Source organism: Orycteropus afer, unplaced genomic scaffold, assembly GCF_000298275.1.
Source record: "Orycteropus afer afer isolate SDZICR_OR568_19922 unplaced genomic scaffold, OryAfe1.0 scaffold00023, whole genome shotgun sequence".
In the NCBI taxonomy this organism is placed as follows: domain Eukaryota; kingdom Metazoa; phylum Chordata; class Mammalia; order Tubulidentata; family Orycteropodidae; genus Orycteropus; species Orycteropus afer.
Window position 1 is genome coordinate 5494458 of NW_006921610.1, and position 15241 is coordinate 5509698.

At 38.3% G+C, this 15241-nt stretch overlaps 1 protein-coding gene across 1 annotated transcript in view; it reads left to right on the forward strand.

The window, feature by feature from the left end:
- The first annotated feature begins 363 nt into the window (after positions 1-363).
- Positions 364-15241, forward strand: part of NMI (N-myc and STAT interactor) — a 21380-nt gene continuing 6502 nt past the window's right edge. The window contains exons 1-5 of the mRNA XM_007934956.1: positions 364-438; positions 1438-1533; positions 5511-5673; positions 12213-12319; positions 12823-13009. Of these exons, the coding sequence (XP_007933147.1) occupies positions 364-438; positions 1438-1533; positions 5511-5673; positions 12213-12319; positions 12823-13009 (628 nt within the window). The remainder of the gene's footprint in view (positions 439-1437; positions 1534-5510; positions 5674-12212; positions 12320-12822; positions 13010-15241) is intronic.

Below are 15241 nucleotides of genomic sequence, written 5' to 3' on the forward strand. Positions count from 1 at the left end.
AGCCCCTGACTGCTAACCAGAAGGCTGGCAGTTGAAACCCACCAGCCACTCCTTGGAAGGGAGATTGAGCAATCTACTTCCGTAGATATACCTCCTCTGAAACCCAAGGAGGAATCGCTGTGAGTTGGGATCAACTTGACAGCAGTGAGGTTTTTTTTTTAAAAAATATATTTATAAGTGCAAAGATTATTTGAAATACACACTTTGTTCAGATATAAGCCACATGGTAATACTTTCAGAACAGGGAAAAAGAAATAGCACAGAAGAGATGTTTCTTTCTTTCATAAAAGGGTAAAAGTTATTATTTTTCTTTTTGACTGTGTGTGTATGTATATAATTAAAAAATATTTTTAATAGGGAATCATGGCAGCTGGTGAGGACAAGACAAATTTTATGTTGGAGGCATGTGAAGAATTAAAGAACAAGGAAGGAAATAAGGTGAAAAGGAAAATTACTAAATATTAAATCAAATTATATTGTTTAATTTTACACTGAGACATGCTTTATTTGTATGTTTGTCCAGCACTACCTTGAATTTGGGAGAATATACACTTTTGCAAACTTTTTAACTTCTGTTATTTTATTCAAGCCTTACAAGAAGAATCATCTCTCTATTCTTTCTGTTACAATGCTTGAAACATTGGCTGCTTTCTCATTCTCTGCCTTATTTCTTTGATTTCCACCAAAAAATTAAGAGCTTTTTTAGCCATTTCTGGTCAGGCCTCAACAAGAAATGGAGGCCTAAATCCCTTACTCAAGGTCATATGTCTGATGTGTAAAGGAAGCTTTCTATGATAGTAATCACAGCTAATTTTTTTTTTTTTTTTAACTGCCTCACAGTAACATAGGAGCTCTGGTAGCATAGTGCCTAAGGCACTTGACTGCTAACTGGAAGGCTGGCAGTTCAAACCCACCAGCCACTCCTCGGAAGGAAGGTTGGGCAATCTACTTCAGTAGTGATATTGCCTGGGAAACCCAGGGAGGGATTGCTATGAGTCGGTTCCGACTTGATGGCACATAACAACAACAACAACAACAACAACAACAACATCACAGTAATTTATATCTACAATTAAAGCATGATTTAAAAGTCACTTCGTTGTCACAAATGACTAGGAAAGGGGTTGATAGAGTTCTGAAGATTCAGAAGGTCTGGGTCTTAATCCTTGCTCTGCTATTAAAATTTCTTTGACTTTGGTCTAGTGCAAGTCATTTCTTTGTTTCTATAATGAGATAATAATGTTTGGCAGTGTTACAAGAAGTGGCAGGTGATGGTGTAAAACATTCAACGAATATATATGTGATATTTATTCTGTGAAAATATCTCATGGTTTTCTTTGTCTTGCTCACATTGAGAGAAATGTAGCTTCTTTAATTTATTCAGAAAAATAAATTCTGGAGTAATATAGTTTTTTGTAACATTTGTTATTTTTTTAGAGCTTAACTGATGAAATTATCAGGCAAAATACTAGGCTGGAGAATGCGATCCACAAGCTTGAAGCTGAATTAAAAGTGACCACCAGGGACTTACAGGTACTCCTTTAGTTATTTTATAGATCACATTTGATTTTCAGAAATCACCTGATTTTCAGAAAAAGCAATTTTATGATACAAAAGTCACTTTTTTCGAAACAATGTAGTCATTTGTAATAGCACCAAACTGAAAACAGTGCAAAGTTCAAGGAGTGTAGAATGAAAAATTCAATTAGGGTATCTTCACACAGTGGAATGCTACACAGCAATAAGAATGGACAAATTATAACTACATGTAATGCTATGTATGAATCTCACAAACAGGGTTGTCTTAGTCTCTTAGGTTGCCATAACAAAGTACTACAAACTGAATGGCTTGAAAAGTAGAAATGTGTTCTCAGATTTTGGAAGCTAGAAGTCTGAGATCAAGGTGTAGGCAAGGTTGGTTCCTTGTGGGGGTCTCTGAGGGTGAGTCTGTACCAGGTCTCTCTCCTAGCTTCCCATGGTTTCCCACAGTCTTTGGAGTTCCTTGGCTCATGGAGGCATCCAGTCTTTGCCTTTGATGGCTAATATCCCTCTGTGTGCCTCTCTGTGTGTTCACATGGCATCCTCCTCTTAGAAGGACACCAGTCATACTGGATGACGATTCGCCCTACTCCAGTATGACTTCATGTTAACTACATCTACAAAGATGCTATTGCCAAATAAGATTTCAGTTGTAGGTACCAGGGGTTAGGACTTGAACATAGCTTTATGGGGACACAGATCAACCCATAACAATGATGTTGAGCCAAAAAGAACAAAGAGTGCAGAGTGCATGCCTTATGCGTCTATTTAGAAAAGCATAAAAGTAGGATAGTTGGTTAGGATAGTGGGTTTCTGCTGCCTTGGAGGTGACTAAAAACTGGAAGGGAACATGAGGGGTTGGTCCTATGCTGTTTCTTGATTTGGGTGCTGTCCACATGTGTATGTTTGCTTTGCAAACTATCATCTTGCTGAACATGTATGATATCTTCACTTTTCTATAGTTACATATAACTCAATTAAGTTTTCAACAAAAGAAGCCCATTTTCAATTACTTTTGTTTTAAATTCTTAGTTTTCTTACTAAGTCGTTTTGTTATTTTCCTCATCTAAGGGGATACAGATGTTTAAATGAGTTTCACACTTTAAAAAATTAGACGTATATTAAGCATTACCATTTAAATTTTTCTCCTAAATTTTCCTGTATTTGGAGTAGTTATAACTTTCATCTTTTTTTTAAACACTTTTTGTTGTAATTTGAGTAAAAGTTTATAGAGCAAATTAGTTTTCCATTCAACATTTCAATTTTGTATTGTGGTATCGATTGCAGTCCCCACAATGTAACAGCACTCTTCCGGCATGCTCCCTGTGTTTATTGTTTCCTTTCGTCCTTCTTTCCTATCTCTTTCTGCCTCGTGAACTTTATCCCTGGGCAAATGCTGCCCATTTTATCTCATATGGTTGATTTTTCTAAGGAGTGCATAACTCCTTGGTGTTCTTGTTTACCTTATAGGCCTGTCGTTTGGTTGAAAGTTGAGCCATGGAGTGAGTTCTATTCCAGATTTGATAGGTGCCTAAGGACCATAGTCTCAAACGTTCCGCTAGTCTCTGTTAGACCAATGAGCCTGGTCTTTTTTAGTATTTTGAGTTTTGTTCCATATATTTCTCCCACTCTATCTAGGATCTCTTACTGTGATCCCTTTCGGAGTGGTCAGCAGTGGTACCATCTAATTCTTCTGGTATCAGAGCCCTGAAGGCTGGGGTTCATGTGGTCCATTAGTCCTTTATGTTTCCTTGTGTCTTTAAATTTCTTCTTCTTTGCTCTGGATGGTGAGAGATCACCCCTTTTTTTTCTTCTCAACCACTTATATTGGTTAAAAATGAACTTTTTTAACAGTTCAAGTGTTTAAAGCACTGTCACTTCTGTTTCTTAAATGGGGATAGGATGTTGAATATCAAAAAGTGGACTCACTATATTTGAGATGAGGTGACATTGAGTAGAAGACTTGCTATGATTCTGGTTACTTCTTAGGCTGGGGCTTGAATTGTTTACCTACAAGGGCCTTTAGAAAACAGCCAGCCTAGTTAACCTGCTTTACAGAGGACAGAAACAATGATCCAGGGAGTTTAAGTGAATTTTTGTCTGACACCGTAATCTGGACTAGAATTCAGGCTTTCTTCCACCAGCTCCAGAAGATGCCTGACTGAAGATTTTTTCACATTACTGAGAAATACCCTGCTTTTTTTCTCCAGACAGTACAGACTGTTACAGTAAAATGAGTGTTATGGTACTCAGAAATTCTACCAAAGTTACATATCGAGATAATAGAATAAATAAGATTAGATCAAATGATTTAAGCAGTATTTCTAATCGCTTTGGGACAATACCTTTTATTTCAGCATGGAAAATTACCATGGTGCAGTGTAGTGAGTTACATGGTTTAGCTTTTCTAGCCATAGGCTTTGTTACTCCCACTACATTACTGGATGGGATCATGTGTAAACTTGGCTGGACAGCTGGTAGTAGTTATTTCCTATGATGAGACTGGCATTAACTCTGTGGTGAAATTTGCTGTGAACAACTGATCAGCTACTTGTTAAAGTCATCCACCTGGAGTATGTTGGAGCAGCATGAAGTAATCTTCTGGGAAAGTTCACTCTCTCTCTCAGGTGTGGAGAACTATGATGTTGGGATCTGTTAGTTTTGCCACTCTGCTTAAAATAAGCCCTCCTAGAGGCAGAGGGAGAATCTCACTGCTGGCAGAGAGAGGCGCCCAGCTGAGAGAGATGCCAGGCTGAGAGAGACGCCTGGCTAGGAGGTATGCCTAGCTGAGAAAGCCACCCAGTTGAGAGAGACAGCGGCAGTGAAACCAAGAGGCATGAGACAGAATGGCAGGCTTACCTGGCGCACAGCAGCAGAAGCCAGGCCAAGAGGCCAAGGATCAGAGAGGTGTGTCTAAGGGCGTAGCAGAGGGGAGACTGTCCTGATCAAAGAACTGTATCCTGAATGTGTTCCAGAACTTGAATTGTAGCCTGTTGCTTCCCTAATAAACCCTATAATCTGTGAGTTCCATGTGCCCACCGCAGCGAATTATTGAACCCAGCAGAGAGGTGGTGGGTGCCATGGAAAAGACAGTTAGTGTCAAGGTTGGTAAGAGGGTTGGAGGGTGTCAATGTGTCTGGCCTCATAGGAACAGGTATTGGGCTGCTGATGGTGATTCTGTCTTCCTCTTGTGTAATTAGAGGCAGTCAAAAGATGCTGCCTTCCTGCCCCTTTAGCACATGGGAAATAGAAATGCAAAAACCTGATTCATTTGTGTGTGGTGCTATGTATCTAAGGATTTTAAGTGACTAAATATAACCATTAACTTTATCCTCCAGGTTGTAATTCTTGTTGATAGTGTTCCTTCACTTTTGTTACTAAAGAAGTTGTGATAATGGTTAAGAAATTGTTGGATAGGTATCGGGGAAGGTAGAATTGAAGTTTGATAAGTATTAAATAATAAAATTCAGGAGTATTTTATTTGGATTAAAATTTCTGAATTTGCTATCAAAATAACCTTAGCATACACCTGACTGTATTTCATACCTCTATCTCAGTGAGGTTAAATATACTGTCTAATGACTTTTTTTGCAAAATAACCTGTAGCTGACCCAGTTGTTTAAAAGATACTTATCTACATGACTGAGGTAGGCTTTAAATCAAATATCCTGCAATATGGACCAGTTTAAACATTGATTAGAAAAAGTGGAAGAACTATATACTTATAATTACATCTCTGAAATAATATTAAAGGATCAGTGTTTGATTACATTAGTAATCAAGACTACATTAGTAGTCCTATCTGGGAAGAAGCAATTGTTAAAAGATATTAAATAAGACCACACTAAGTATTTTATGGGGTTCTATAATCAGTGGAGAATTAATTATTGGATGATCAAATCACATTATCCTTGGAAGGACTTAAGTTATTTCTTGTCTTGATTTTAATCAAACATTTCTGTTTGAATTAGATTAAAGATGATATTCCTGGAACAAAGATGAAATTCACACCCATGGAGAATCCAGAGAATGACAGCCAGTTTTTAAATATTTCCTATTCATTTCAAGTGAACTTACAAATTCCTTATGAATTACAGAAAGGACAAGCACTCATCACCTTTGAAAAAGAAGAAGGTATGATTAATGTTCAAAAATAGGATCACATTACACTTGGAAAATAATTGGGCTTTCGAAGTGTTTTCATGGATATTTAGCTGTTGCTTTACATTTTTTACATTCATTGTTTTATTTCATCCTCATGGTGATACCCTGAGGAGGGTTTGATTATCCCCATTTTATAAATTAGAAAAGTGTGACTGAGATGTTAAATGACTTTAATATGATCCCTCATTCAGAAAGTGATTACTCTGGGACTCAAACTCAAATGGTGTGATGTTCCACATCACACCATTCTTTCTGCTCCACGCACTGCCTCTTTAATGATGATAGTAGTAATAGTAAGAATATCCTAGGTTAGTAGCACTCTACATAGTTCTCACAGTGTTTTCAGACATTATTTGATTCTAATCTCACACAGCTATATGAAAACGATAAGATATAAGGTAGGAGTTATTGGATTTTGTAGTCAAGAAAGCAGATTCTTAGGAAGTTTAAGTGATTTCCCTGTGGGTATATGACCAGTGAAAAGGGTTTGGGAGTCAGATTTGGGATGGGACCTGATAGTCACTAAGTCCGCTATGGGTGTAGGGCCCTGCTCAGAGCTGGGGGTGCTTCAGTGAGGAGAGTCTGATTTTGCATATCAGCTCTTCCCCTTTCTAGAAGTGTGATTTGTGGTGAGTTTTTTAACCACACTATAAATCTCAGATTTGTAAACAGCCTTTTTTGGTAGTACCTACCTTGGGGGTAGGGCTACTTTCAGTATTAAATGAGAAATGTTTATAAACTGCTTAGCACACCTAATGAATGTTCGCTGTTATTGCTACATGGTAGGAATTTCCAGATAAGGGAATACAGCCTTAAAGAAGATAAGTAACTGGCTCAAGGTCTATACAGTTAACAAATTGTAGAGCTGAAAGCCATGCCCTGAGTGCCCATGTACTTTCCACTGGGCCAACATCCCTCCAAGCAGGCCATCATCTGGGGCCTTCATCCCATATTTGTCCAGTTATGGAGTGTGACCAGATGATCTTCAGAAGCCCTACCTATGCCCAGATTCTGGTAGTATGTGACTTTAGCTCATGTCTTTTGATACCACTATAGCCTGAAAATAATTGTTAAAAAGAAAGGCATTCCCACTGGTCACTTGATGTACATCCAAGCATATATGTGCCCAGTGTGCTTTTGTTCAACCCTGGGCCTTCCCCTGCAACTGAGAGTGGAGGGAGTAGGCTAAAAGCTACATTGGCTGTTGGCAGTGTTAATCAGGATATTACTGAAAGACGTAATTAAAGATTGAGGAGGCAGGGACTTTGCACAAGTATTGCTTGGGAATGCTGGGAAAAGGATTGAGATTCTCTTCAAAAATAGTGACATCACAGGCTCCACCCTTAGTATGGCTTCCAGGTCTTACTCTCCTGAGACAGCTAGGTTCTGTTTCATTAAACAGCAGTTAGCTTTGACAAGAGTCAGTCATGAAAGTTGAAACACAAGCGGTCTGCTCTGCTGCGTCAGATCACCAGATGCTGGGGTTTTTGGGGAGTGGGAGGAAAAGAACATCATCTGAATATTACTGTATTGACGTTTTCTGTTATTGTTGCCTATTGTCATGAGCCAAAAAAGAAATCCAAGTTACAGAGTCATATGGTAGTACATTGAGTCTTAATTCTCACATGATGACACCCTGCCTTCTAGCCTAGTTTTTTCCGTCTTCCAGCTGTGGTGTACTATCTGGTTGTCAAAAACACATGTGAAGTTTATAAGACAGGAAGTGAACATCTCTTATCTCTATGGTAAATTAGAATAAGCAGCCCCAAATATTAACAACAAAGTATTATGAACTCTTATGTCACAATTAAAAATAAATTACATACTCACATACATTTAATTTATTTAAACAGTGTTGCTAAGAATATACATACTCTATAATCCAGCAATTCTACTCCTAGGGATATTCTCAAGATTAATAATTTTTGGAATGATTGTCTCTCAGAGCCTCTTCTATTTGCAGGCATAAATTAGACTTGATTGCTTTGTATATCAGGGCTATCAACTTTTTAAATGGTCTCAAGAACATTTTAGCAAGAGTGGAAATTCTCATTAAATGTGGAAAAAAAAGACTCACTCTTTTGATATGCAAGCCTGTATGGTCTTTAATATATAATCCCTGAGAAGACACTCCAGAGCTCTGGCAGTGCTGGTTAAAGCACTCAGCTGCTAACTAAAAGATTGGTGGTTCAAAACCACCAGCTGTTTCATGGAAGAAAGATGTGGCAGTCTGCTTCCGTAAAGATTTATGGCTGTGGAAACCCTATGGGGCAGTTCAACTCTGTCCTACAGGGTTGCTGTGAGTTCAGTTGATTCGATGGTAGTGGGTTTGATTTGCTTTGGGAAGACAGACAAAGAAATATTTATTTCTATTGTGCTTATGTTAAGGAAAGGACCTCTGGTGGCTCAATGCCTAAGGCATTTGACTGCTAACCAGAAAGATAGTGGTTCAAATCTACCAGCTGCTCTACAGAAGGAAGATGGGGCGATCTACTTCCATAAATATTTACTGCCTTGGAAACACAATGAGGGTTGCTCTGAGTCGGAACTGACTTGATGGCAGTGAGTTTGGTTTTTTTTTTTTTTTGGTTTTATATTAAGGAGGAGTAACAGATGATAAATAAAATTAAGATTAATTGGAAGAATAACACTGACCTAGAAAGTTTTTCCAGCTTATTCAACATTGAAGAATTTCTGAGTGTGCTTTAATATAGTAGAATTCTCTGGTAATGCTGTCAGCAGTGGAAAGGAAGAGAGAGTGGCTAGATTGAAATAATATAAGAATTTCTGGAGTGTTATTAAACTTATCTCTTCTTCTATTAAGAACAACCCAGTTGTTCTTAAGGAGGGTGTTGTTTGCTTTCCATGTATTTGCTCTTTTTCCGCTGATCTTCCTATTGTTGATTTCTAATTTTATAGCATTGTGATCTAAGAAGATGCTTTGTAGTATTTCAATGCTTTTACATTTATTAAGGCTTGCTTTATGGCCAAACATGTGGTCTATCATGGAGAATGTTCCATGTGCACTGAAAAGAATGTATATTGTGTTGTTGTTGGGTGAAGTGCTTGGTAGATGGCTATAATGTCAAGTATTGTTAAGTTCTTCTGCATCTCTGTTGAGTTTCTTTCCAGTTGTTCTATCTTTCATTGAAAGTGGTGTATTAAAGTCTCCTGCGATGACTGTGGAGTCATCTGTTTGCGTTTTCAATTCTGTTAAAGTCTGATTTATGTATTTTGGGGCTCTTTCATTGGCTCCATAGATATTTATTATGATTATATCTTCTTGTTCAATTGATCCTTTAATTATTATATAATGTTCTTCCTTGTCTCTTACAGTGGTTTTGTCTTAAAGTCAATTTTATCAGAAATTAATATTGCCACTCCTGCTTTTTTTGTTGCCATTTGCTTGGTATATCTTTTTCCAACCTTTGATTTTTAGTCTATTTTTGTCTTTGTTTCTAAGGTGTGTCTCTTGTAGACAGCATATTGATGGATTATGTTTTCTTAACCAGTCTGCAATTCTCCGTCTCTTGAGTGGTACATTTCATCCATTGATAATCAGTGTAATTATTGACAAGTATGAATTTGTTACTATCATTTTGTTATGTGTTTTTTCATGATGTTACTGGTTTCTTTGTTCCATATAATTTTCTGTGCTGAGCTTATTGTGTTTATGAATCATGTTATCATTTCCTTTGTTGCTCTTGTTTTAGTATTTGCTAAATATTTGTGCTTGTCCTCACTTTTATTGTGATGTGAAGGTTTATCATTTTTCTTTGAGGTTACCTTGTGATTTATAATTTTCTCCCCAAGTTAAGAACAGTCCATTCTATCTTGCAACTCTCTTGACTTCTTCACCATTTAGAAGTTCTGTAACTACACAGTATTTTCCCTCTTTTTGGTTTGTAGTTGTCATCATTTGCCAGTTGAAGTCTCTGGTTCCCTGTTTACAATCTTGTAAGCTTATTTTACTTTGGATTCTTCCGTAACTAGGTTGGTTTCTGGGTTATGTCATTATATATATTAATGGTCGGTTGTTGTTTGCTGTTATTGGTTGTCTGTTCAAAGGACTCCCTTTAGTTTCTCTTGTGAGGTTGGTCTGGTTTTAAAAAATTCCCTTAATTTTTGCTTATCTGGAAATCTGCTAATTTCACCATATTTGAGGGACAGTTTTGCTAGGTATATAATTCTTGGTTGGAAATTTTTCTCTTTCAGGGTTTTATATATACCATCCCATTGCCTTCTCACCTGTTTGGTTTCTGCTGAGATTTCAGAGCTTAGTCTTACAAAGGTTGCCCTTTGTAGGTAACTTTTTGTTTTTCCTATGCTGCTTTCAGGATTCTATCCTTGTCTTTGGTTTTGGTGAGTTTGATGATGATATATCTGGCATAGTGCCTAAGGCATTTGACTGCTAACCAGAAGGCTGGTAGTTCAAACCCACCAGCCACTCCTTAGAAGGAAGACTGGGCAATCTGCTTCTGTAAAGATACCACCTCAGAAACCCAAGGAGGAGTTGTTGTGAGTCAGATTCAACTCAATGACAGTGAGGTTTTTTTTTTATGTCTTGGTGATTTTCTTTTGGGGTCTATCCTGTTTGGGGTTTGTTGCCTTCCTGAATGGATGGATATATTCTCATCTTTTATCATATAAGGGAAGTTCACTTCCAACAAATCTTGCACAATTTTCTCTGTGATTTTATTTTTCTCTTCCTGTTCTGGAATTACGATTACACGTGGGTTATTTCTTTTGATGGTATCCCACATGAATCTTAGACTTTCTTCATTTTGTTTTCATCTTTTTTCTGATTGATCCCTTTCCAAGGAAGTATTCATGTATTTGCCTTTAACCTCAGTAATTCTGTCTTCCATTGATTCGATTCTACTCCTTTGCCCTTTCAATGTGCTATTTCTGAAAATTTAGTATTTATCTTCTGAATTTCTGTGTGTAGATTTTGTATCATTTCTAATTTTTCATTTATTTTGTCATTTTGCTCTTGTATTTTCTTTCAAAATTATTCTAGGGTTTTGTCTATGTTTTTCTTACTTTTTTCAGTGTTTTCTTTGATCTCTCAGTCAGTTGAAGGTACCTAAGTACAATTCTTTTGAGTTCCTTATCAGGGAGTTCCAATGTTACTTCTTCCTCAGGGGTGTGTTCTGGGTCTGTATCCTGCTTGCTTGTTTCTACCGCTTTATCTTGCTTCTTTGTGTGGACTGTGATGGTCTGTTGTCTCCAAGACATTGTGACTTTGCTGTATTTATATTTAATTGGTGATTGTATGTTGGAATGATTCACCCAAGAGTTTAATGGTTTTTTTTTTTTTTTTTTTTTTTTTTTTTTTTTTTTTTTATGTATCTGAGTAAGCATGGCACTGTGTGCCTCTGTTCACTAGTTGGCAGCACTTACTCACTTACCACTTGCCTCCTGGTGGCTGTGATAGATTATGAGAGTGGCTACACAGAACTCTGTTAACTGTTTGTGGAGAGCAGTTAAGGATGAGTCAGGCTCTTATTGATTGTTGTATATTGTTGCCCAGTTGGTGCAGAGGGAAGTGGTGGCTCTCACCAGCAAGTGGAACTTATTCTTAGGTCCCTGGAAACTGAGAGAATGCTGTCTCTTTAAATATCCAAAAATAGTCAAACCGCTTGTAAATGTTCAAAATGGCTGTGCTCTCCTGAGAGCCAGAAGTCCACAGCTCAGCCCATCTCCCTCTTTGCCGCTTTCCCTTTTATTCACCAGCCACCAGAGCAGTCCTCTCCCAGCCCCTGGCCAGCAGGGCCGGTATTTAGGTTAATTGTTAGGTCCTAACACAACTTGGCAATATCCAAGCTGTTTGTGCTGTCAGGACTGCTGAAAGTCCACAGCTCTGTATGTCTCCCTTTTTGGTATTTTCATGCAGGTTCTTCTAGTAGTTGGAGTTTAGTCCACTTCTGTATCCTTCCTTTCAAAGCTCAGGGCTCCAGGATTATCTTCTGTTATCTGTGTTATTTGGATCCCCTTTTCTTTGTTGAAGTGGGTCTATGTAGTTTGTCTGCCTGTTGCACCATCTTACTGGACCTCCTATTAAGCTTATCTCTTAAAAGATGAATCTGTAACTTGATGTGAATTTCTACTTTTATTGTTTTTTTGCTGCTATCAACTATGTTGATATTAATATATCCTATACTCACTGTCTTTGAGTCGGATATGACTCATAGCAACCCCTCCTTGGATTTCCAAGGTGGTATCACTACGGAAGTAGATTGCCCAACCTTCCTCCCGAGGAGTGGCTGGGGGCTTTGAACCTCCAGTGTTCTGGTTAGCAGTCAGATGCCTTAGGCACTATGCCAGCAGAGCTCCCAATATATCCTGTGGCAGCATGACTGTTATCACTTGGAAATTCTAAGAAAAATTTGAAAATGAGATCCTTTAATTAATAAAGGAAATCTAAAAGACACAGCATAATTTTTTCTGAAATCAAAAGCATAAAATCTTGGAATATTTGACATTAATACTTTTCAAACTGATTTCAGTGGCCCAAAATGTGATAAGAATGGGAGAACATCATGTGCAGATAGAAGATAGAGATGTGAAGATTATGGCTCAGCCTGTTGCATTAGACTCAGGAATCAGATTCCAGGTAACATGGTATTTTGTATTGATTTGTGTCCCCCAGAAATGTATATTGTAAATGCTAAACTCTATACTTGTGGTTATATTCCCATCTGGGAATGGACTGACTGTCTTTGTTATGTTAATGAGCCAGGATTAGTGTATGGTGTGTCTTGAGTCAGTCTCTCCTAAGACATAAAAAGAACAGTTTAAGCAAGCAGAGATGGGGAAAGAGATGCCAAGCCACATGGAGATCTCCAAGGAACCAAGAAAGTAGCTGAAGGGATAAGAACCTTCCCTCCTACAGCCAACAGAGAGAGAAAATCTTTCCTACTGGCACCTTCAATTCAGACTTCTGGCCTCCTAAGCTGTGAGAAAACAAATTTCTATTTGTTAAAGCCATCCACTTCTGTTATTTCTGTTATAACAACGCTAAATAACTAAGATACACTGTGACAAAAGCTTTTTAGAATTTGGTTGAACACATCCACTTTTCTTACGCATATTTCTGGGTATGAAATTATTTTCCAGGTTCATGTACAAGTTTCTAAAGTGAAGATCCAAGTTACTGGAATTCCTGATGGATTGCCTGAAGATCAGATGAGAGACAAGTTAGAGCTAAGCTTTTCTAAGTCCCGAAATGGAGGTGGAGAGGTGGAATGTGTGGAGTATGACAGTACATCCCGAAGTGCTATTATCACATTTGTGGAACTTGGAGGTACTCACATATTTAGAAAGTTAACAAATACTCAACCATTTAATTATATTCTGCTGTTTCTGATGGTATTCCTATCCTGTTTTTTTTATTTGAAATTTGTTCTCTAAAACTCTGACTCACTGCTGTCAAGTTGGGTCCGACTCAGCAACCCCTCCTTGGGTTTCTGAGGCAGTATCACTACGGAAGTTGTTGTTGTTGTCGAGTCGGACCCGATTCATAGCGACCGCTCCTTGGGTTTCTGAGGCAGTATCACTACGGAAGTTGTTGTTGTTGTCGAGTCGGACCCGATTCATAGCGACCGCTCCTTGGGTTTCTGAGGCAATATCATTACGAAAGTAGATTGCCCAACCTTCCTTCCAAGGAGTGGCTGGTGGGTTTGAACTGCCAGCCTTCTGGTTAGCAGTCAAGTGCCTTAGGCACTGTGCTACCAGAACTCCTACTACGGAAGTAGATTGCCCAATCTTCCTTCTGAGGAGTGGCTGGTGCTTTTGAACCACTAGCCTTCTGGCTAGCAGTCAGATATAATAACTGGGGATTTTTTTTTTAACCATATGAAGTGATAGTCCTGAAAATGATTTCCATGAATGCTCCCGAGAATAATACCATTACTACAAATATCAAATACATAAATTTTACTGAATTCTTATCATGTGTCAGACATGGTGCTAGGCATTCTACACACGTTATCTCTACTGATCCTCAGCACAACTCTGGGATGTAGGTGTTATTTTCATTTTACTGATGAGAAAACTGAGGCTTAATAGGTTAAGTAACTACCACTGTGTGTGTAGAGCCATTGCACAAGTCTGCTCACTCTGACCCCTTTATTTGTGACAGTGGCATATTAGTAATTATCGCAGTCTGTGCTATTTTGTTTTTCCAAATAGAGACATTTGTGTTTTTGAATAAATGGCTAGTGCCTTTTACCCATCCTGGGGAATGAGATAGTTTATTGAGTATAGATTTTAAATTATACCTGGATTTTTAACATGTCAGGTTATCTAGTCTGTTAGAAAAGAATTCTTTGGTGGCTCATATACTTTTATTTCTGATAGGCAGAAACAGTGTAAGTTCAGTTACATAGAAAATAGCAGATTGGGACTTCCAGTAAGATGGAGGAATAGGCAGACAAATGACACAGACCCTCTTCAACAAAGAAAAGAGAAACCAATTGACAGAGGTACAGAGGATAATCCTGGAGCCCTGAGCTTTGAAAGGAACTATACAGAAGTGGATTAGGCACAACCTAGTGGAAAGACCTGAACGAAAACAGTGAGTACAGAGATGGTCGAAGCTGTGGATTATCAGCCACTCTGATGGGACCAATAACCTGAATGTTTCCAAGTGGTTTGGGACCTGAGGATTGACCTAAAGATCAGCCCTGGTCACTAACGGCTGCAGGGACAGCTGTACTGGTGACCTATGACTAGGAAGGGAAACAGCAAGGACAGAGAGAACCTGAACTGTTGACTTTCCACTGTCCGGAGGGTGCAGCCATTTTGGATATTTAAAGTGACCAAGGGTGCAGCCATCTTGAATGTTTATAAGTGGTGGCCATTCTGGATATTTAAAGTGACCAAGGGCACAGCCATTTTGAATGTTTACAAGCAGCAGCCATTTTGGATATTTAAAGTGACCGAGGGTGCAGCCATTTTGAATCTGTACAAGTGGCAACCAGTTTGGATTTTAAAGTGATAACATTCTCATTTGGATTCCGGGGACCTAAGAATAGGCTTTGTTTCCCAAGGTTGGCAGGGACATACAAGAGGCTGACAACAGGAAAGGAGACAGGTGGTGAGCTAGTGCTGTCAACTAGTGAATAGAGGAGCACAGTACCCTGCTTGCATAGATAACATACAAAGAAAACAAAAATCGTGGGCAAGTCACTCCAACATACAATTACCAATTAAACATAGACACAAATATATCACAATGCCTTGGAGACAACAGAACATCACAATCCACACAAAGAAGCAAGATAAAGCAGGAGAAACAAGGAACCAGGATACAGACCCAAAACATACCCCTGAGGAAGACAAAGCACTGGAACTCTCTGGTAAGGAATTCAAAAGAATTATATTTAGGTATCTTCAACAAATTGAGAGACAGATCAAGGAAAACACAGAGAAAACCCTAGAACAATTTCAAAAGACAATACAAGAACAAAATGACAAAATAAATGAAAAATTAGAAATGATACAAAATCTATACACAGAAATCCAGAAGATTAGT